Source organism: Pseudonaja textilis, chromosome 3 (genome assembly GCF_049901715.1).
Source record: "Pseudonaja textilis isolate UNSWEBS1 chromosome 3, rPseTex1.2, whole genome shotgun sequence".
Lineage (NCBI taxonomy): Eukaryota > Metazoa > Chordata > Lepidosauria > Squamata > Elapidae > Pseudonaja > Pseudonaja textilis.
The window spans coordinates 154982282-155004029 of NC_141992.1; the positions used below are offsets into that span (position 1 = coordinate 154982282).

Genomic DNA, 21748 nt, shown 5'->3' on the forward strand with positions numbered 1-21748 from the left:
TCTATCTATCTATCTATCTATCTATCTATCTATCTATCTATCATCTATCTATCTATCTATACACACACCTATATATACACACACACAAAATGGATACAAAAGGCTTATTCTACCCACTCAACCTCAACAAAAACTCCAAAGCCAAAACAACCTGCACATATGAACTTTACCTCCCAAAATGTATTCAAAGGGTGAATGGACTTTTCTAGCTTTGGGGCGTTTGGATACTAGTGGAACAAATCGATAGGAAACTGCTGAAACCATTAAATTTGTTTGGTTTGTTGAGCAATCTGACTTGCTCAGCAAACCTTAGTGACAAATCCTGACTTAGAATGATAAACATTAAAAGTGATTTCTTGCATTTTTTTCCATTTCATATTGCTCTACACTCAGACTAATCAGGACCAATCGTTTCACTCTGATTTTGGTCTTAATCTAGGTTTGAGGTACTTTCGAAAGTTAACTATCTTGCCTTCTAAACAGAATGGCTTGCTTCCCTGTTCTACAAACATTTTACTGCTGTGGCCCAAATGTGAAGAAACTAGCTTTATATGTTATAGTAGTAGTACTAAGTTTTCTGACAGAGCCTAAACTCCTGTCAATGGTGGAGCTTCAAGATGCACTTTCCCCCACCTTCAATTCTTCCTTTAAAATGATGTTGAAGAGAAAATCTGTCAATTCATCTCGGGTGAGGTGGAGGTTCCCATAGAAAGTGCTGTAATCTACAAGAATCAAAGAAGAGGAAGGCAGAAAGAACCTTATCCGTTCTACCATTAATTTCTGCTCTCACTGACAAATGGCACTCCTTCACAGCAGATAAATAAATCAACTACTGATACCATCAACAAAGCACTTGTAAACAAAGAAAGTGTGCATGGAAACTGTAAAAATCCAACTGTCTATTCTTAGGGAGTTCCTGGAGCAGTCCAGATTCAAATTTGAATGCTTGAGATAGTAACTGGCCAAAAATCACTCAATTTAATAAATTTCACAGAATTGTTTAGAAAACAGGGTAAGTAGGAAATATATGATCTCTTATCAAAAACAAATGTGACAGTTTTTACACAATCCAAGGAGAACCATTTTTTAATCCAATATAACATAAATGTGCACAGATAATTAATTGTATGTTGTTTAGCTAGTTTTCTATACTGGTTCAAGTCCTGCCTTGGGCAAGAAAGCTGGCTGGGTGACTTCAGGCCAGTGACTCTGTCTCAGCCAACTCACCTCACAGAGTTGCTGTGGGGAAAAGGAGGAAGGGACATTATGTATGTTTGTTGTCTTTATTATAAATTAATAAAGGTAGGGTAAAAACCTGAAAAACAAAAGACACATTTGGGAAGCTCATACTTAATGTGTTCTTTGGCTTATGTGTTCAGTACTTTTGAAGTAACATTATCCAATATGGCTTTCTTTGTAATTATTTTTAAAGAAGTGTTTTAAAAAGTTTTACAGTATATTTTTTTCTAAGTGAAATCATATACTTCTGTCAGTAGAAGAAGTTTCAATTTATAGGATCAGTGTCTATAGTCAGTGTCCCTGTTTATTGTGGGCTGGTGCCAATAGAGCAGATTTTGAGGGTGCATAAAAATTGTCTTCCCTAATAAAAAATGTCACAATAGCTTGAATCCTAGGTTGTGGCCAGATCTCTCTTTTGTATGGAACATAAACAATACTAAAGTTGTTGTCATAATAAGTATTTATTACTTTCACCCAAAATATGTTTAGAATTAAAACAAAACAGCTGCACACATGCGATAACACATCTTGCTTCAACCCAAAGACACAATTATAAATATCCCACCCCTAAGATAAAACATTCACATATTTATGTTATAAATGCAGTGTAATTAGATGACAAGACGAGCAACCCATATAAAAACCCCAAGATAGCCAGAAACACTGAACAGCTTTATCTCCTTGGGGAAGTTTTCTGCAAAGCAAAATTTAGACTTGTTTTCCCACAGAGGCATGACAATTGACATCAATATGCGTGCAGACATCAGTTCCCTGAGTAGTGCCAGATAAAGAGATCAAATACTGTAAATATAGTTTGGAAGAAGGCATTCAGCAGTAATTGAATTGCACACATGCGGTTCAATTTTACTTCTCAAGAAAAATCCTAGCTCAGTGTTTTCAAAATGCTACCCCAAGTCCATAAAAAGTCAGTAATAATCTTTAATTGTTGATAAATACAAAAGAAGAAAAAAGGGAAAAGGAGGAAAATATGGGTCAAGATTAGAGATGTGAAAACGTAATGATCCAAAAGCATAATGAGAGACACTGTAGTGGAAAGTAAAGGAACCTCAGAGGAATAGGAAACAAGAGCCTGGAGGCTCCAATCACCTCTTGTTTACACTTTTGGCAATGGCATTTTACGATGTTTTATGGACACTTGCCAAATTACTGCTTGCTTCTAATGCTTAAAACAACATTGAAATTACCACTGCTTGTTTACGCAGAAAAAGCAGCCAACTGACTTAAGAAACTTAATTATTATTTATTTAGAATATTGTAGAGGTTAGAGGATACAGGCATTTTAGGGATATCATTGGGAGAAAGAATACAGGATATTAAGGATGCTACCATAATTAAGTGAGGTAAGAAGAATTCCTGGCTTCATTCAACCATTTTAACTTGCTTGGGTTTAAAAATATTTATTCCTCCATCTCCACCAGCTCTATTCAAGATCATTAATGAAGAAGTCATAGTTTCACTTGTCTTTCTTTGTAGCTATACTGTTCTCTGAACAGAATGCATTACTGAGGCCGGCTATAAATATTCAGCTATTAATAGATATGAGACACAAGGTTAACTTGCTTATATAAATCCTATTTTCATTATATAAGAAAAAAATCATTATAAAAAGTAGAATAACAAATGACAAATAGAGATTCCTTTTAACTGTATGCAAACTGGAAGGGAAAAAGTACACATATTAAGTTCTCTCTCTAGTGAAACCTGAGAAACTGGGTATCGTTACATGTAACCAAGGAACGATTGTTCTTTGTTACAGATTAAAAAGAACAGATGAAGAGCAATATCTGAACGCAACTCTTCTACCTAGGGTCACTTTTTTTGTTCTTAATGTTTTTTTTAAACATACATTGAAATTATAGGTTAGCTCTAATTGGTATAAACAGATGAAGGCGATCAAGTTAACTGGAAACTAAAAAAGCAGCAGTGACACATTACAAAAACATGAAGAAATAAGAGACACTATTGATTTTAAATAAGACTAATTTAAATGAATTAGAAACGTGCATGGTTAAGAATTCCTCTATTTAGTTTGCATTATGATAAAATCATAGTATTTTTCATTTAAATTTTCTTCCCCAATATTCATAAAAAAAAGAAAAATGTTCTTGTTAAGGTGCAGCTGTTATTGTTCTTCACTGTTCTCCAGAGAAGAGGCAGCAGTATCCCCAATTATCAGTTAGAGATATTGGATGAGCTTTTGTCAGCACAGCAATAGAGGCTACCTCTCAGGATACTAGGCAAAACCATACCTGTGTTTTTTTATGCCATTTGATAGAGTCTCTCGGTTTTTATTTGATTTTTCTTCAGACATGTTAGCTGTTATGGTGTCACTAGAATCCTCGCTGTTTTCCAATGAGAAGCTAGTCACGGTTTCAAATCCAGTAAATGATTTTTCAGATTCTGAATCTACAAGATAGACAAGTGTAGATTTATTCAGCTTCAGGGTTAATCTTTCACAGACTAATTAACAGAATCTTCACACACAGCACAAGAATTTAATAGCCTATCAATGTGATACGGATGACAGCATTTGACCAAGTCAAAGCAGCATGACTGGAAGTTTTATAACATGTGATGGTCAAACTGTTCAGCATTAAGGACTATCACTTGAGGTTGCAGGTGAGTAATTATATGTCACAGAAACACAGTTTTGAAGGCTATTAAAAGGCTAACCTAGGCTATTGTGACCAATCCCTGCCCAACACAGGGAACCAAATTAATGCCAAAATCCATATTAAAATATTCCCCAAAAGGTGGCAGTTCAGCTTCTAATTGACAATAATTACCCAAGTTATTACCATACTTTTCTTGAGAAATGATTCCATTGTCTAAATGCATTTGGTACAGTTGTCTAATCCAAGAATAGAGAACCATTCTGGGCTTTTCTTTATTTCTCAATCATAGAATTAGAGAATGTGTAAGCTGGACAAGTTCTTATAAATGATCACGTCCAGTCCTTTGCCAACTGTAAGAATTTATAAAACCATCTCTGATAGGTAGGCATCCAGCTCCCATTTTGCCAAGGAAGAGGACTTCCCAAAACCAGAACAGAAACTTAGCTGGCCAGAGGAAATATCTGGAAGTGGTTATTTACATGAAGGGAAATCATTGAAAGGGTGCTCAAAATTTGCACATGCCATATTCATTGAATCTGCAAATTATTACACATACATAGTAAATATGCATTAGGCTGCAGAAAACATGCTATCTTTAATTTTGCACCACATTGCCACTGTGTCAACTTTTCTTAGAAAATTATAGAAACCCACAATTTGACCAAAGCTTCCTTAAATTTTACACACAACTGTCTGTACCAACCATGAATTCGGCACAATGCTTCTTTTAATGCACTGCATTGTTCTTTCTAATTCTGCCTGCTGCTACTTCCTAATGTTCAGCTGGTAATCAATAGTACTTCTAAATCTTTCTTATTTATAATACCATTAAAATATTGACAAAGTTTTCACACATTCCTCTAGAGAGGTTTGGCTGACACACACAACATATAACATTTTGAGGTCATGCTAAAGCAGTAGTCGCCAACTGGTGGGCCATGGCCCACTGGTGGTCCGCGAGAAAATGTTGGTGGTCTGCAGAGAAATGTCACCCCCAGAGCACCCCTCTAAGCAATTAATCCAGGCTGCATGGGAACACAAGGCTGAACCGCCCACATGGCCTGCGGAAACCCTCCCCGCCCACTCACTCCTTACCTGGCAAACTTGCTTGCTAAGTTGCTATTTTTCCTTTCCCCCCCAGACTATCAGCTGTTTTGCTGTGCTGGGAAATTTAAATTAAGTAGAAAGCAGGAAACCATTGGATTTCTTGCTTTCTAGCTCATCTTTAGATCTTCGGTTCTGCTTTTAAGCAGAGCTGAACCTCCCTTAACACTGAAGCTTCTATTATTCAGTGCAGACTCGGGTAGCAGATGGCAGAAAGATAGATCTCTGAATGAATCTGCCTGCCTGCTTTGCCTGATTTTGGGTAAAAGTTGCTCTTTTTTTAATACAAAACTCAATATTTACATACATGGTGTGGTATGAGTTAATTTTATGAGTTTGCTTGCAAGCAAATTTTATGTGACAGACTCAGATAGCCAATGGCAGAAAGATAGATCTCTGAGTGAATCTGTGATTCTGTGAGCAGCTCAATCTGCCTGCCTGTTTTGCATGATTTTATGTAAAAGTTGCTTTTTTAAATAAAAAAATTAATATTTAAATAAATATTTATAATATTTACATACAAGCCCTGTCCAGCCAGTCACATGTCCACCAAGACACACCCACAAATTAGGCCATGCCCACAGAACCAGTTAAGAAATTTGAATCCCACCCCTGCCTCTGTGTATTTGTGTGTGTGTGTGTGTGTGTGTGTGTGTGTGTGAGAGAGAGAGAGAGAGAGAGAGAGAGAGAGAGAGAGGGAAGGAGGGAGAGGGAGAGAAAGAGGTTAGATCAGATATCTATCTATCTCTCTCCCACCAATGTCAGTAAGCCACCATCAGTCAAAATTCATATTAGTGGTCCCCGGGATTTAAAATTATGAGTTTTAAAATTAAAATTAGTTAAAATTATGAGCTTGGTGGTCCCTGAGGTCCAAAAGATTGGTGACCCCTATGCTAAAGCAACACAAGTAGTCTTAGGGCAGTGTTGGTTGCTTCCTTCTTAATTGCTGCCCTTAATTAGGATTACAAGTTACTATGGCAGCCATTTGTTTTAACCATGTCCCTTTTATGGTTATGGTTGTTATTTACAACAATGTAAGGACTGCAACAACCACTACGTAGGACAAACAGGCAGAAGACTGGCAGAATGTATTCACGAACACCAAATAGCACTCAGAAGACATGATGAAAATTCTTTTAATTTCACAACATATAGACAGATTTAACCATAGTTTCAACTGGAAAATGTGACGATCCTAGTCCAATCTAAGTAAAAAAAACACCAGGGCATTTGTAGAAGTCTGGGACTCTGACAAATCAGCCATCAATAGATACACAGACATTAACAACATCTATAGACTAAACTAGACTGCAAAAGAGTCCCAAAAGGAACAAAAAGACCCAAGCACCTCCCCACCAGCACCCAGATAACATAGATTAACTCCAAGGTTAACATCAGACCATCAATCAAGTAAACAATACCACAATCAAGAAACTACCAAAGAAGCCAACAGCCAACAGTCCAATCAAATAATCTCTTAAAACCACCCCCACCAATACTGACATGATATAAATTAACAGCAAATAGCACTCCTTACTACTGGTAGCAATGATGATGTTATCTAGTATGGGTAATGAAACATCTGCAAGAAAACAGGCAAGCTTACAGAGCACCAAGGACCCCACTTATCAAATCAGTTATTTGGATCAGGTATACACTATATGGAATGGATGTTTATTTAATTAAATATAGTGAAACTATTCTTCACTCATCTATTTAACAATGTGCTCCCTTTTGTTACATTTCAAACCCACAACTTAAAAATAGTTTTGGGAATATATCAAGGTTTTCCAGGTTTCATATTGGCCTAGACCAGGGGTGTCAAACTCACGTCGTTGCATCACGTCACGTGACCTATCGGGACTTTTTCCCCCTTCACTAAACTGGGTGTGGGCGTGGCCAGTGTGTGACGCATCTGGTCTGTGGGCTGGGCATTTGACAGCCCTGACCTAAACTATTTCATATTGCCATGTCTTTGTTCTGAAATGTGAATTACTGGTAAAGTATTCTTTTAAACATATTTTAATGTACTCTTAGCATGTTAAATCTAAAGAATCCTTCGTTCGAATCTAACCAGAAAATCAGATTCTTTGATTCAAAAATTCATGAAGGTTCACATAATCAGTGCTCCTTGTTCCCAAATACACTTTTTTTGCACAGAACAAAATGGTGCCTAAAGGGATATCCTAAACAGCTACCAAAATGATAATAAGCAAAGAATAAGCCAAAATATGCCTGTCTGTTGAGGCATATTTGGATTTGATATTTGGATTTTTTGCAAAAGCAAAAAGCAAGAGCAACATTTGAATCTGGTAAGTGATTTTATTAGAGTTAAACTGATACATTTTAGTAATACAATCTTAATAACTACGTGCAACATGTCGTGATCCGTTTTCATAAATTCAGCACCATTTTTTAATTTGGTGCCTGAGCTGGTAGTTACTGTACTTAACTTTTGAATCTCACTCATAAATTTATTTTTAATTAAGCTCTTAATTTTCATTCAATAAATTGAATGGGGATTGCAGATTATACACTGCTCAAAAAAATAAAGGGAACTCAAAAATAAGACATACTAGATCTGAATGAATGAAATATTCTTATTAAATACTTTGTTCATTACATAGTTGAATGTGCTGACAACAAAATCACACAAAAATTACCAATGGAAATCAAATTTAGCAACCTTTAGAGGTCTGGATTTGGAGTTACACTCAAAATTAAAGTGGGAAAAAAACACTACAGGCTGATCCGACTTTGATGTAATGTCCTTAAAACAAGTCAAAATGAGGCTCTGTATGACCTCCCTACAATGCCTGGGCATGCTCCTGATGAGGTGGCGGATGGTCTCCTGAGGGATCTCTTCCCACACCTGGACTAAGGCATCCCCAAACTCCTGGACAGTCTGTGGTGCAACGTGGCGTTGGTGGATGGAGCAAGACATGATGTCCCAGATGTGCTCAATTGGATTCAGGTCTGGGAAACGGGTGGGCCAGTCCATAGCATCAATGATTTGTCTTGCAGGAACTGCTGACACACTCCAGCCACATGAGGTCTAGCATTGTTGTGCATTAGGAGGAACCCAGGGCCAACCGCACCAGCATATGGTCTCACAAGGGGTCTGAGGATCTCATCTCAGTACCTAATGGCAGTCAGACTACCTCTGGCGAGCACATGGAGGGCTGTGCGGCCCCCTAAAGAAATGCCACCCTACATCATTACTGACCCACTGCCAAACCGGTCATACTAGAGCATATTGCAGGCAGCAGAACATTCTCCACAGCGTCTCCAGACCCTGTCACATGTGCTCAGTGTGACCCTGCTTTCATCTGTGAAGAGCACAGGGCACCAGTGGCAAATTTGCCAGTTTTGGTGTTCTCTGGCAAATGCCAAACGTCCTGCACGGTGTTGGGCTGTAAGCACAACCCCCACCTGTGGACGTCGGGCCCTCATGCCACCCTCATGGAGTCTGTTTCTGACCGTTTGAGCAGCCACATGCACATTTGTGACCCGCTGGAGGTCATTTTGCAGGGCTCTGGCAGTGCTCCTCCTGTCCTTCCTTGCACAAAGGTGGAGGTTGTTGGCCTCGTCCACGTCTCCTGATGTACTGGCCTGTCTCCCGGTAGCGCCTCCATACTCTGGACACTACGCTGACAGACACAGCAAACCTTCTTGCCACAGCTCGCATTGATGTGCCATCCCGGATGAGCTGCACTACCTGAACCACTTGTGTGGGTTGTAGACTCTGTCTCATGCTACCACTAGAGTAAAAGCACCGCCAGCATTCAAAAGTGACCAAACCATCAGCCAGAAAGCATAGGAACTGAGAAGTGGTCTGTGGCCACCACCTGCGGAACCACTCCTTCATTGGGGATGTCTTGCTAACTGCCTATGCTTTCCACCTGTTGTCTATTCCATTTGCACAACAGCATGTGAAATTGATTGTCAATCAGTGTTGCTACCTAAGTGGACAGTTTGATTTCACAGAAATGTGATTGACTTGGAGTTACAATGTGTTGTTTAAGTGTTCCCTTTATTTTTTGGAGCAGTGTATATTTGTGTGTATCCACAATTAACATTATTAACATCTATATATGCCTACCAATCATAAATACATTAGTGCAATATATTTCAACACACTTACCAGATATAGCATCATAGAACTGTTCCTCACTAAGGATGCTAAGGGGAGGTGACCCTTTGACTAGCGATTGCTCTAATTCATGGTGTTCAGTGGCTAGTGTTTCCAGAGCTTCAGATAAGATCTTATTTTTCTCTTGCTCATGCTCCAGTTTCAGATTCCTTACCTATAAGTAGAAACACGTATGAATAAAATTTCATCACTCCCAAGAATGTGAGACTAGAAGATATTTCAAGAATAGGCTCCAGTTTACAAGCAAAACATGTCAACAAGCTTTTAAAAACCAGATTAAAAGGTAATGAGGTATATTACGCAGTTGTTTTATGATTTTGTCACACTGCAGCATTTCAGAACATTACAAAATAAAAATGTTTAAGAAAAATACTTCACTAGGTGAAAACTGATAACTAAATTTAAAGCATTATGAGAATACATATTTGCAGAGCTTAATTATACAGTTATTAACAGCTCTATGTAATGCATGGAACTACCATAGTGAACATCTGCCTCCCTCTGCCTGAGCATTTATCTAATGCTTTCATAAAGCAGACAGTTTGCCCATTATCAGTCTGTAAAACAAGCACACCCATGCTATTCTTCTAATTTACAAACACAACTGTAAGCAATTGTTATTGGCCTTGAGTATGTAACTCAATTCTAAATGATCTTTTCATCACTCTGAGCTTGGGTCACAATTTTACCTGAAGATTGATTTCATAGAATAGGCCAAACTACTGAATAGGCCTAACTTAGAATATACTCTCAACAGGAAAATTTCCTGCCATTTAATATGGATACTAAGGATATGGCTACTTTCACACTTCATAGCAAAGACATTTTCTAAATCATAATATCAAATAAATTGTATTATCATTAAACATATTATATTTGAAAAAAAAACACAATTTGTTTTGAATTCAGTTGTCTAGTTTTTACTGACTCAAACCATATTATGCTAATATTGTAAATAAGCGTTATTACCTGGCAGTTAATTTCCAAGCTCTATTCAGAATGTTGGTACTGATTTTTAAAACTGTGAAAAGGGAGCCTAACATATCATACTTTAGAAGCTTTCAGTAGGTGTGACCTGTAGGGAAACCCTATTTTCAAATTCTTATATACGCAGACCTAAAATAGCATTTTCCAAATGTAGGATCTTTTTAGTAGTGGTGCCTTCTACTTCTGGAATTCCACAAGATCCACCTCTTTTGACAGTATGGATTTACACTGTTTCTATGCATTTTAATAACACAATAACACTTTTATTCATGATAAAAACTTAAAAAAGCTTTAAGCCTGCTTAAGAAGCAAAAGCCCTTGCCTTTGTTTATATAAATTACCTTCTAAGTAGCTAACTATACAAAACATTTTTATAATTACAAATTATAATCTGTTTATAATTCCATTCCTAAGAGGTCTGTAAGGGGTGTGCAAAAGTACACAATCGTGCTTACCGTCCCTGTCCTACTGTCCCCAATTATTAGTTCCTATTTCTTGTATTTAAACTTACGTTTATCCTTATTTCTATCATATTGTAAGTGTTTGACAAAATAAATAAATAAAATAAATAATATTCTACCAAGCTATTCATTAAAAACTCAGAAAAATCTAGGGAGAACCTAGTTTGATGCCTAAATTTTAATAACTAGATGCATATTGCTGGAAAATAGTTATTTTAAAATGAAAATGCCTTCATAGAAAAGACCCTTTCCCTGTAGCCATTCATATTATGAAATCCATAATGAGAAACTGAAAGAATGAAAAGGAACTGAAACTTAACTGATGCTGATGAAGGAATTCAGAGTTGGAAAAGACTATCTTGAGTAAGATTAGGAGAAGTTTGCTCATAGTTCTTGGATAGTACTAGTCACAGTTTTTTAGTTTTCCTGTCGCAGGCTATTATGTAAGATGGCAAAAGTCAACAGCCTGAGCTCATAGAAAGGATTCATAATAGCCATATAACAGCTTCATTCATTTCCCAAACTATGGTTTGCAGTGAATGAACACTGTGTTTGCATACTCCCTTTTTTATTTTGTCCTCTTCCATATTCCCAGTATATTTCATTATCTAAATTAATCATTTCACCATCAGATCTAAAACTATAAATTACAGTTTGAGTTCTAACCTCAATTCAGGCTTGTAAACAAGGTCTGATCCTAGTTTCAATTCAGAAAGAATAGCAGCTTGATTAAATTAAGAATTAAGCTTTGAATGTGCAAAGACAACACATAATCATCTTCATAATCCTTTTGATATAGCCACTGGAATAACAGTTCTGTTTTCCTATAATACTATTCTAATAATCTCCAACTGCTGCTACTGTCAACCTATTCTATACAGCTCAAGCAGAAATAAGTCTATTTTCTGGCCAACAGTATGATGATCTAAATATAGCAAGCATCCAACCTAGTTTTCTCCATATGATCCTATACATGAATATATGATTCACTAAGCAGAAAACATAATATCCTTTAGTCACTGCTGTAGTAAACTGCTGCAAACTTGTACTACTATTTAATTTTTTAAAAATGGTTCTAATTTCTGCATAAAATAGTTACTAATTGTAGCAATTTTCACACCATTTTATTAAAGACTGCAAGTAATATTAATTATACAATTACCAGCAAGAGTAACAAACCAGACGTTATGAATCCAGGATAAATTCTAGTAAATTAGTGGGCATCTCCCATAATGGCCACATTAAGAAAGGTTTCTGCATAAGCTCAAGAACTTCTATAGGATTCCAAATTGGCCATATCCGCTATAGTAAATATTTTTATTTCCTATTAAATGAATCCTGAGAAATAAGAACCTACAGTACTAAATATCTAATAAAACCCAGGCAAATAAGAACCCACACTGGCAAATACTGTATTCAATATAATAGCTTAAGATATCTAAATATCTAATACAATATTTAAAGAAAAAAATCTCAATTTTTTCTTTAGATATTGTATTAGATATAAGACGTAACATTATACTGTATATCCTTCTTGCAAATGAATACCTTTTCATTTTTGTTTTTGCTAAATGAAGGATTTCAAGTAGTAATACTAAAAAGGCAGTGTGACCATGGAAAAGCACTTGCTTATTTAAATTATCAAAGCTGGAACAGGTGCCCTGTAATTTGATAATAAAGTTTTGTATATCCAGCCTGGGCATGAAATAGAAGACTAAAACAAAGCATTTTTCAAATAAACATGTTTTGTACGGCATTAGGTCTCAGAATTATCATTTTCTAGTAGAGGATTGTGGCATCTGAAATAGGCTCAAGACAAGCACAACAAATTTATCACTAAATATTCCAAAGCAGATTTTTAAACAGATTATGATTTTCAACCTCATTCTGGAGACTACACTAACAAAGATTCATTAGTAAAGTTAATGCACAGCCCAGTGAATACAGGTAGATTTCTGGGCAGATTACTATGTGAGTAACAAGCTTAGGGACCAGCAAGGTATAATTGATTTTTTCAGCCAACAGCTGAAATAGAATGAAATTAATTCAGCTGGATACTCAAAGCTGAAATATTAACAGCTGTTCCAATACTAGCTGATTTTTATTTCTAGGGAAAGTTTAAACAAGGCAATAAATATGTGATCAAACCTACATGTATGTATCAAATTTATGATAAAACAAAACTTGTATGCAATTCATTTTACATGTTGCTAATGAAATACAAAGTGGATAAAAATGAAATAAAAAAAAATAAAGTGAGAGGTTATTCCTAGGTACCTATAGCCTCATGTCAGTGTATCTTTTAGAATCCTTGCTAAGTGTTGACAGAGAACGATCCTTAAAGCACACAACGTTCATAGTTAAGAGTTTATTCTAGGAAATACAATAAATAACCCTACATAGTACAATAAATCAAGATATTGAACATGCTTGGGAGAATGCAAATGTCCAGCTGTCTGCAAGGAGTATAAATCCTTCCATTCCCCACCATCCAGCCAGAGGCCATCCTTGGATGAGAAGTGAAAGGTTTTCAAAGAAAAACCAGAAAGTCCAGTTGCCTCTTGAAAAAGCACCTTTGGAACAACCATGATCTGAATGACTGAGAACCTTCATAGATAACATGCTTGAGAGATCTTCATTTGGTTTTATAGATCTGAAATATTTTTTCCGAGGTTTCTGAGAGTTCCCTTTTTAAAACCCTTAATGCTTTTATGGGACCTTTTTGTATATTCTAAACAATTATCCTAAAAGACAGGATTCTACAAAGGGGAATGTAGTAATTCTTTAAAAAGTTTATAATCAATGATACAATGTTGTATTTACATATTCACATACATATGGTGGTGTTCTTATTTAGATTTCTACTCCATCTTTATTTTCTTAAATTTCAAGATGGCATGCCTGTTGCTACCTCCTATTTTTCTCTACAACATGTGTTCGACTGAAAGAGAATGATTGGCCAAAGTCCCCCGGCCAGCTTCTGTGCCTAAGCATAGACTAGAATTCATGATTTCTTGGTTTCTAATACAAAACAAAACAAAATGAATAAAAACTGGACTTTGCTTCCTACAATTTGAAAACAAAATTTGGAATCAAAGCATAAAAATGCTGTAAAGGACGTAACAAGAATAAATATAATATTGGTTAGTGCTGAGAGGCTTAAATGACAAAGGCAATGTGACCTCATCAGGAACTTTATAGCAGATCCCTTTGCCTTAGAATCATTTTCTGGTAAGCAGTAAATTATGTCCAAAGGCACAAGCATTTATGCAATCCAAAAGGGCTATATATGTTTGTTGCCAGCTGTGGCTTCCCATCATACGTGCATAATCTAGGGTATAATCAATCTATCTAGGAAAACTTCTCAAACTTTCCCCAATGATGAAAAAGAAGCATCTAGCCCTCACCAGACTGTGTCTATTTGAAAAAAAGGAGAGAAGATTTATAAATGCCCAGCCTTTTCTTGATACAGTTAAAAAACCTGAACTGCACCTCCTTGGATAATCATCCAAGTATCCCTCTCACCCCTTCCATCCAGAACAGTCACACACATGCACAGCAGTCCTGCATCTTTTCTCAAAACACCATTCTTTCCATTGAGACATCTTTATGTCTATCTAAAGCAGGGGTCTCAAACACAATTTACCTGGGGGCCGCTGGAGGCAGAGTCTGGGTGAGGCTGGGCTGCACATAGAAGTGTTTAGCCAGCTAGCGACGCATGGAGAATGCACTAATATTATACTTTCATATCATGGTGGGGGCCAGAGGATATCGTCCTGCGGGCCGCAATTGGCCTGCAGGCCGCGAGAATGAGACCTCTGATCTAAAGTACACCGCATTTGGGCTGCAAAAGTCTGGATAACCACCCATTGGAAGAATATTTAGCATATCCCTCTGCTAGTCATCTGGATATCTGCAGCTTGGATATAGTAGCCCAATGAGGTTTACTGAAGAAATGGACAAGGTGTGATTTCTATGCCACTGCCTTCCCTTCCTCTTGTATATTTATACCATCCCACGTAACGTAAAGAAAAAGCCATGCTATCATTAGTAGTGTAACAGTAAGTAGTTATCTGTGTAAGACATTCTTTGTCAAAGAAATGGCTACAAGACACCAGGTCTACAAGAAACAAAGAACATATAGTATCTGAAGGCCAACACCATCCAACATCTGTCTGTTAACAGTCAAATCTCCAGCTAGTTATGCGCTACTTGTAAACTGGCTATATGATTCATGAATATTAGCATACCGATTCAGAATCTGGAGGTCTTACTCAACTGTTAAATTATCAATATGTATATTATCTCATAACTGTTTCAACTTAGCTGAGAGAAGCGTCTGTTATCTAAAGCACTAAATAAAAAAAAACTTTGCAGAGGTGTCAGAGCACTCCAAAACAATGCCAAGGAAACTGTATGGATGGAAGCAGCACAAGATGTGTGCCACACTTTAATTTTTTTTAGGGGCAAGAATACACTACCAGAACAGAATTGGGGAGACTTGAATAAAAACATCTCCAGTCAGCCTCTTGCCTTTCATCCACTTAGTATGACCCAAATAAATCTATTACCAAGAAATGTTATAACACAGAGAGCAGGAAGTTAAAGGTGAAAAGTCAATGCAGCAAATAGAAAGAGAAGCTAAAACAAAATTTTGCTTATAAGTGATTAGAGAAAACTAGAGTAGATCAGATTAAGCAATAGCTTTTTAACAAGTAAAGCTGTTAGTACTTCTCATCTTTCGTTTCAATTTTCCAACTGGGAAAGAATACTATTTATATGGAAAACTCTAGTAAACAGAAATTATAAAGATTAAGAGTATAATTCTAAACACATTTACTTCCCCAAGACCCTGAAATTACAGAAAAATGCTTTTGAGAGGATATGGGCTTGTTACTTGATTTTTCTGCAATAATTAGAATGACATGAAACTGTCAGATTTCTAGTTTTCATTTCAGCACCTCTTTCAGACTTTTTAAAAATAAAAACCCATTAATAAACTCAACTTCTGGGGTGACTGCATCTATATACAAGTTTAAGGTTGGCATGTACAGCTTTCAAAAACTAATTAGTATAGCTCAATTCTACAGCTCCAATACACCTGGCAGCCTATTTTTCACTATCAATATATTCCTACAGTAATAAGACCAAATGATAAATGCCAATATTGGAATTTATCTTTAAAAACATCTTCCAGTTCTAGTTGAAGGAGACGAAGAATATGATATTGTGTTAGCCAACACAGCATATCATGATTCAGCCAGCACCCTAAGTACCTCTTCGTTACAATTCTGAAGCTTTGTTTGCAGCCAATGACTTGATTTTACAGTAGCATATTTTGGCTGTAAACACGTGTAGACGATATGTAATTTATGAAAACTAAGCCAGAGGTTATTTTTTTTTAAAAAGTATAATCACTCCAGTGCAGAGAAGAGGAACTCCAATGTCAAAGGAAATCCAAAAAGGCAGCTATTAACTTCCAAGCAGTTATTTGAAACCAAAGATCAATAAAAGACATTAGCCCCTCAATTTTAAACACGACCTTCCAGGAGAGGAAAAGACTTGAACATAACTTTTCCAAATAAACATGTCCCGCCTTAAGGCCTCCGAATCAGGTTAGTGCCCAAGTCTAGCCCTTCGTTCCTCCCATCTTCTTAAAAACAACTACTCCGCTACTACCGCAAAGTACCAGAGAGACTCGCACCCGACGCCAAGGCGGACTTGCCGTCCTTCCTCAGCACGCAACTAATCGCGTCACAACGCCGTCCCGGCCAGTATTCGCCCCTCCAACTTCGTCAGGACATTTGCTGACCCTGCGCGCAGCAGCCGGGGGGCTGCTCCTTCCCTGCCCGCCTCCCTCACCTTTTTTCTCCGTTCGCTTCTCCTCTCCTGCCGACCTCTGCCGCTGCCCCCGGACCGACACCTCTGCGGGGTGTATCGCGAGAGTAAACCCGACCGGTTCCCCCCCACCCCACCCCCGAGTCCGCCACGGATTCGCCGCTCTCGGGCGGCAGGAAGCCGGAGGGGCAGAAGGCTCAAGCAGGGCTCCGGACGCGCGCCTTTTGCCCTTAAACGAGGGAGGAGGAGAGTGATGTAAGCCGGCGCCGTTCCAGCTTCATTAGGATGCCTGCAATTGCACCACACCGCCGGTAAAGCCCGAACTCAACTGCTGCTTGCGCGCTGCCAGGCGGTCCCTGCTCCTCGGGAGGGTTGGCAGGCGCGAGCCGGAGCGCGACGCTCTTACAAAGAACTTAACTCCTCCGGGACAAGAAACAACGGCCGGGTGCATCAAAAGAAACTGGATAGCGTCGTCACTCAGTAACACAGTTCGGAGAGAAATATTCCTGCCGGGTCCTAAAGGGATATATAACAGACAGACATAGCATGGAAGCACCTGCCTTCTGAAGAATTGTTTCCCAGGTCTCCCGTTTAAAGGGACCCGAAGTAATTTGTTTTAGGAGCGCCAGAGTTGTCCTCCCTATTGCTTTGCGGCGGACAGTAAGCCGACTGGAACGACTTCCTTCTGAATGTGATCATAGAGGATCAGTCATCTGGTGAACACATTTGATAATATTGTAATAAAAAATAAGGTTATTTTAAGGTTATTTTAAGAGCTGGCCACATCACCAGCATATTATGGAATTCTAGCATAATCACAATACAGGTATGTGATGTTTGCCAATGCTGGCCACTTTAAATTGCGTGGACTTCAACTCCCAGAGTCCCCAGCTAGGATTTTTTTAAAAATAAAATATTTATTGCTTTTAAAATATATTCTTTTAAGATAATTTTAAAAGGATGTGTGTGTATACATATATGGGATATATGTTTTCTTAAGTTTTTAAGAAACTCTTATATCTATCTATCTATCTATCTATCTATCTATCTATCTATCTATCTATCTATCTATCTATCTATCTATCTATCTATCTATCTCCACACATACACACACACATATATACACATACATATATCCACACACACACACTCATATATCCACACACACACATATACATACATATACCGGTAGTCCTCGAGTTATGACCACAATTGAGTCCAACATTTATGTTGCTAAGTGAAACATTTGTTAAGTGACTTTTGCCTCCTTTTACAACCATGCCACAGTTGTTAAGTGAATCACTGCAGTTGTTAAATGAATCTGGCTTCCGCATTGGCTTTGCTTGTCAGAAGGTCACAAAACCTGATCATGTGACTCTGGGACACTGTAATTGTCGGAAATATAAAGTTGCCAAACATCTGGATTTTGATTGTGTGACTATGGGGCTGCTGCAATGGTTGTGTGAAAAATGGTCATAAGGCATTTTTTTCAGTGCTGTTATAACTTTGAACGGTCAGTAAATGAACTGTTGTAAGTCAAGGACTACCTGTAGATAAATATATAGACAGCTACATACATACATACGGCAGCCTGTTCACACCTATGATGTTTCCCAGATGCCCTGCAATCATCTGTTCATCGTTTGCAATCTTCTCTGCCAGCTGCTCCAGAAAGTCAGTGGGTTGTTCACAGAAGTGAATTCCTCTGCTGGGGTAGTGAAAGGAAGCAAGAATCCCGAAAAGCCAAGCTTCATTCCTCTAGCCCACTGAAGGAATTCCTTTGTATGCATGTGGGGTGATGGGAGTGTGCTGGGTTGGAAAACGAAGCCGGGGTGGGATTCAACCGGTTTTACTATCGGTTCGGTGACTACGTTTTGCACGCGTGTGTAAAAACACCTTAGACTGTGTCTCCCGGACAGCTGAAAAGCGCTGCGCGTAGATGCGCAGCGTTTGAAAAGCCTCTTTTTTCCTGCTTTTTCAACCTCAGCTGTGCCACACAAAGCAGCTGAGGTTGAAAAAGCAGGAAATAAAGGACAGGTAGGTAGGCAGGTGGGCCAAACATCAGCAAACACAGAACCTGCTGCTGTTCAGAGCTACCGGTTCTTTAGAACCGGGCAGAACCGGTAGAACCCCACCCCTGAAATGAAGGCAGAATTCTGAAGATCTGAACTTTATTTTTCCAGCCCAATGCAGTTCTCTTCCCCACATGGAGGAAAGAGGAAATCCTGAACCGGGCTAGAAAAATGAAGCAGGGATTGTGAAGATCCTCCTCCATGCTGCATCGAGAGCCCAGGATGGGTTGACTCCTTCCTATGATGTCATAGCTGAGTCTGTACTAAGATATAAAAGCCAGCCCCCGGGAGAGACCCCAGCTTTTGACTCAGCTCCTTTCAGACAGTAACTGTGTCTCTGAAAGCGTTCTGTTAGACAGCACTCACCAGCTATCTTCAGTACTTTTTTCCTCTCTTCAAGCAGCTCCCAGGAGAGCAGGGCTCTCTCTCTCTCTCTCCCTTCTCTCCTCTCACATTGGAAGCAGCTTTACAGAGCTCTGTGCAGGCAAGCTGGGCAACCTCTGCAGACTTCCCCCACGCCTGCAGTTTGGAGCGATCGTAAACACGATCGGCAAACTGATAAGAGCTCAAGCCAGCTGATCATGTAGCTGGTTGCTGTGTTTTTCCCTTGCTGACTTCGCTCGGGGCTCTGTATAGCCTAAGGAGCGATTCTTCAATCTTGGAGCCTGTTTTCCTGTAGTCAGCGGCCATCTTGGATTCAAGCCTTCCACCACGAGGTGAGAGGCCATTTTGTAAGCCCGGGGGCCATTTATACCCTAAGGGGCTTAATTGAAAAATTTCTAAACAGCTTATTTCCTACGCAAGAGCCTTTATTTTACAAATGGAGCAAGATAAGGCTCTGGCAGAGCGTTCCCCCCCAGTGGAACAGTCTCTTAAGCCCAATAGCAGAAAAAGATGTAGGCAACGCACCCAGTCAGTCCAGAGGGAGGTGGCTGCTAAAATAAAAGCTAAGGCTCTAGCCCCTAAGAGGGTAACTCAGGCTGAATTGAGGGCAGAGAAGCGCAGACATGCATCTCTAGAGAGGCAGTTCAACAGAACTATTCAACAGAAGGGAGTGCAACTACAGCATGTTTCAGGTGATACTCTTGGGGCCCAACCAAGCCCTCCCAGGGGAGGAGAAGTTATCTATGAGCCTTTCCATCCTCCATCCTGGTCTCCTGAGGCTCTTGCTGTACAGTCAGATCCTCAGGATTTAAGCAGATCTGGGCCTTATTTCCAACAGGCTTCTGTGCCCTATGGTCCTTCCCCTCCCTCCAGGCCTCGAACCTCTCCTCAATCTAGGCCTGAAGCCAGCTTCACTCCCACAGCAGCGGGCCTTCTGCCTCTACCTTTGAGCATAGACCAAGGGATATCCAAGATGTAGTCTTATCAGCCATTAGGCAGGGATTGGCTGAAGGCTTCAAGCAAATTTTTCAACCTCTGGAAAGGGTTCAGGCCCTTCTCCCTTCTCAATCTATAAGTTCCTTGCCTCATCACCCTGATTTACACAGGCCTCAGGACCTCAGGGTCCATTCTTCTCTACCAGAATGGGAGGAGGTTGATGAGGAAGGAAGGCCTTCACCATCTGAACATAGTTACTCTTCTCATTCAGAGTGTGAAGAGGGTGAGATTTTTGACCAAAATCTTTCAGAGGAAAAGGATTCTCGCCCAGAGCAGACATCCTCTGCATTGGTCTTCAAACGTACTCTCCTCAGACCATTACTCAGCAAGGCCTTGGTCACTGCCAAGCTGTCGCCAGAGGAAGTGGCTCCCGAGCCACAAGGAAATCCCTCTAGCCAAGGGGATTCGCTCTTCTCCAAGCCTGTAGTGCATGCAGAGGTTTTGCCTTCTCCCATTTTGTTCCTGGACATGGTCAAGGAACAGTGCGCTTCTCCTTCGGCAGGTCCTCGCCCATCTTCTCTAGATAAGCGTTTTTACAATGTCAGCGCAGCTCTGGACAATGCCCTGGCAGTGCCTTCTGTTGACATTCCGGTTCTGGCCTCGTTCTCATCTTCTGGCACTCCCACGGAGCCAGAAGATATCCTGAAACCCGATGATAAACGTTTTGAACAGACCCTCAAGCGCAATCACCAGGCTGCTGTTTGAGCTTCAACAGCAGCATCCTTCTTCACTAGGGCATCCATACGGTGGCTGCGCCAACTCCAGAATAGATTGCCTGCTTCTGACCTTCGGTTTCACCAAGACCTTAATAAGATTATTGCAGCGGCGGAATTCACTGCGGATGCCACTCTCAATTCCGCCAAATTTGCATCCAAGGCCATGGCATCTTCTGTAGCAGCAAGAAGACTTTTCTGGCTCTGAAATTGGCAGGCGGAGTCATGCCAAAAATGGAAGCTGGCTTCAGTTCCTTTTGCAGGCGATAAGCTTTTTGGCGATGTTCTGGAACTTTATCTCATCGAAACCAGAGATAAACATAAAATTCTCTCTTCCTCTGGGAAGAAAGCCGACTATCGCCCTGCTCCTTATCGCCCTCCTGCCTTCCGAGCGGAGACCTCATCTCGCTTCCCCCACTCTCACAGGCCATACTCCCAACACGAAGACCAACAGGTGGAAACATCTACCAACCTTCTCCTGGTAAACGGCCCTTTCGGGGGGGAGGGGGTTGTTCCATCACTCTAAGTAATCCCTCGTTCTCCCCACCCATCGGAGGTTGCCTAGCCTTCTTTGCCTCCAAATGGGAGGAGTCAACGACGGACGCCTGGGTGCTCAGCACTATTAGGTCAGGGTTACAATTGGACTTCCTAACACCACACCACCCCAATTTTTTTGATCTGTCCTGTCTCTCGGGACATTTCCAGGCAAGCCCTCATGAATCAGGCCATTCAGCACCTTCTTGAAATCAGGGCTATTCAATCTGTTCCCCCATCTCAACGAGGACGTGGGCTTTACTCTCACCTTTTCATCATTCCCAAAGCCTCAGGGGGGTGGCGAGCCATCCTTGATCTAAAATTTCTCAACCATTTTGTAAAATACAGGCGATTTAAAATGCAGACTCTGCATTCTATTTTAGAGAGTGTTCAGGAGGGCGACCTCCTCTCTTCCATTGATCTCACTGAGGCTTACCTCCACATCCCAATTTGGCCTCATCATCACCAGTTTCTCTGTTTCTGTTTTCAGAATACCCATTACCAATATCGAGCACTTCCCTTCGGCCTCTCTTCGGCTCCAAGGGTCTTCACAAAGGTTCTGGCAGCATTGATGGCATCTCTACGTTCTATTCCAGTGAGGATCCAATGCTACTTGGATGACATTTTGATT

At 39.7% G+C, this 21748-nt stretch overlaps 1 protein-coding gene across 11 annotated transcripts in view; it reads right to left on the reverse strand.

Annotated features, from left to right (window-relative positions):
• Positions 1-21748, reverse strand: part of OSBPL1A (oxysterol binding protein like 1A) — a 75199-nt gene that overhangs the window by 22209 nt on the left and 31242 nt on the right. For 8 of the 11 annotated variants that reach the window (XM_087931172.1, XM_087931174.1, XM_026699282.2 and 5 more), the window contains 2 exons: positions 9124-9286; positions 3510-3666 (listed from right to left, as the gene is read on the reverse strand). In XM_087931172.1, the coding sequence (XP_087787298.1) occupies positions 3510-3666; positions 9124-9286 (320 nt within the window). Of the gene's footprint in view, positions 1-3509; positions 3667-9123; positions 9287-16284; positions 16825-21748 lie in introns of those variants that run through there. The other 3 variants (XM_026699287.2, XM_026699288.2, XM_087931177.1) reach the window with 3 other exon arrangements.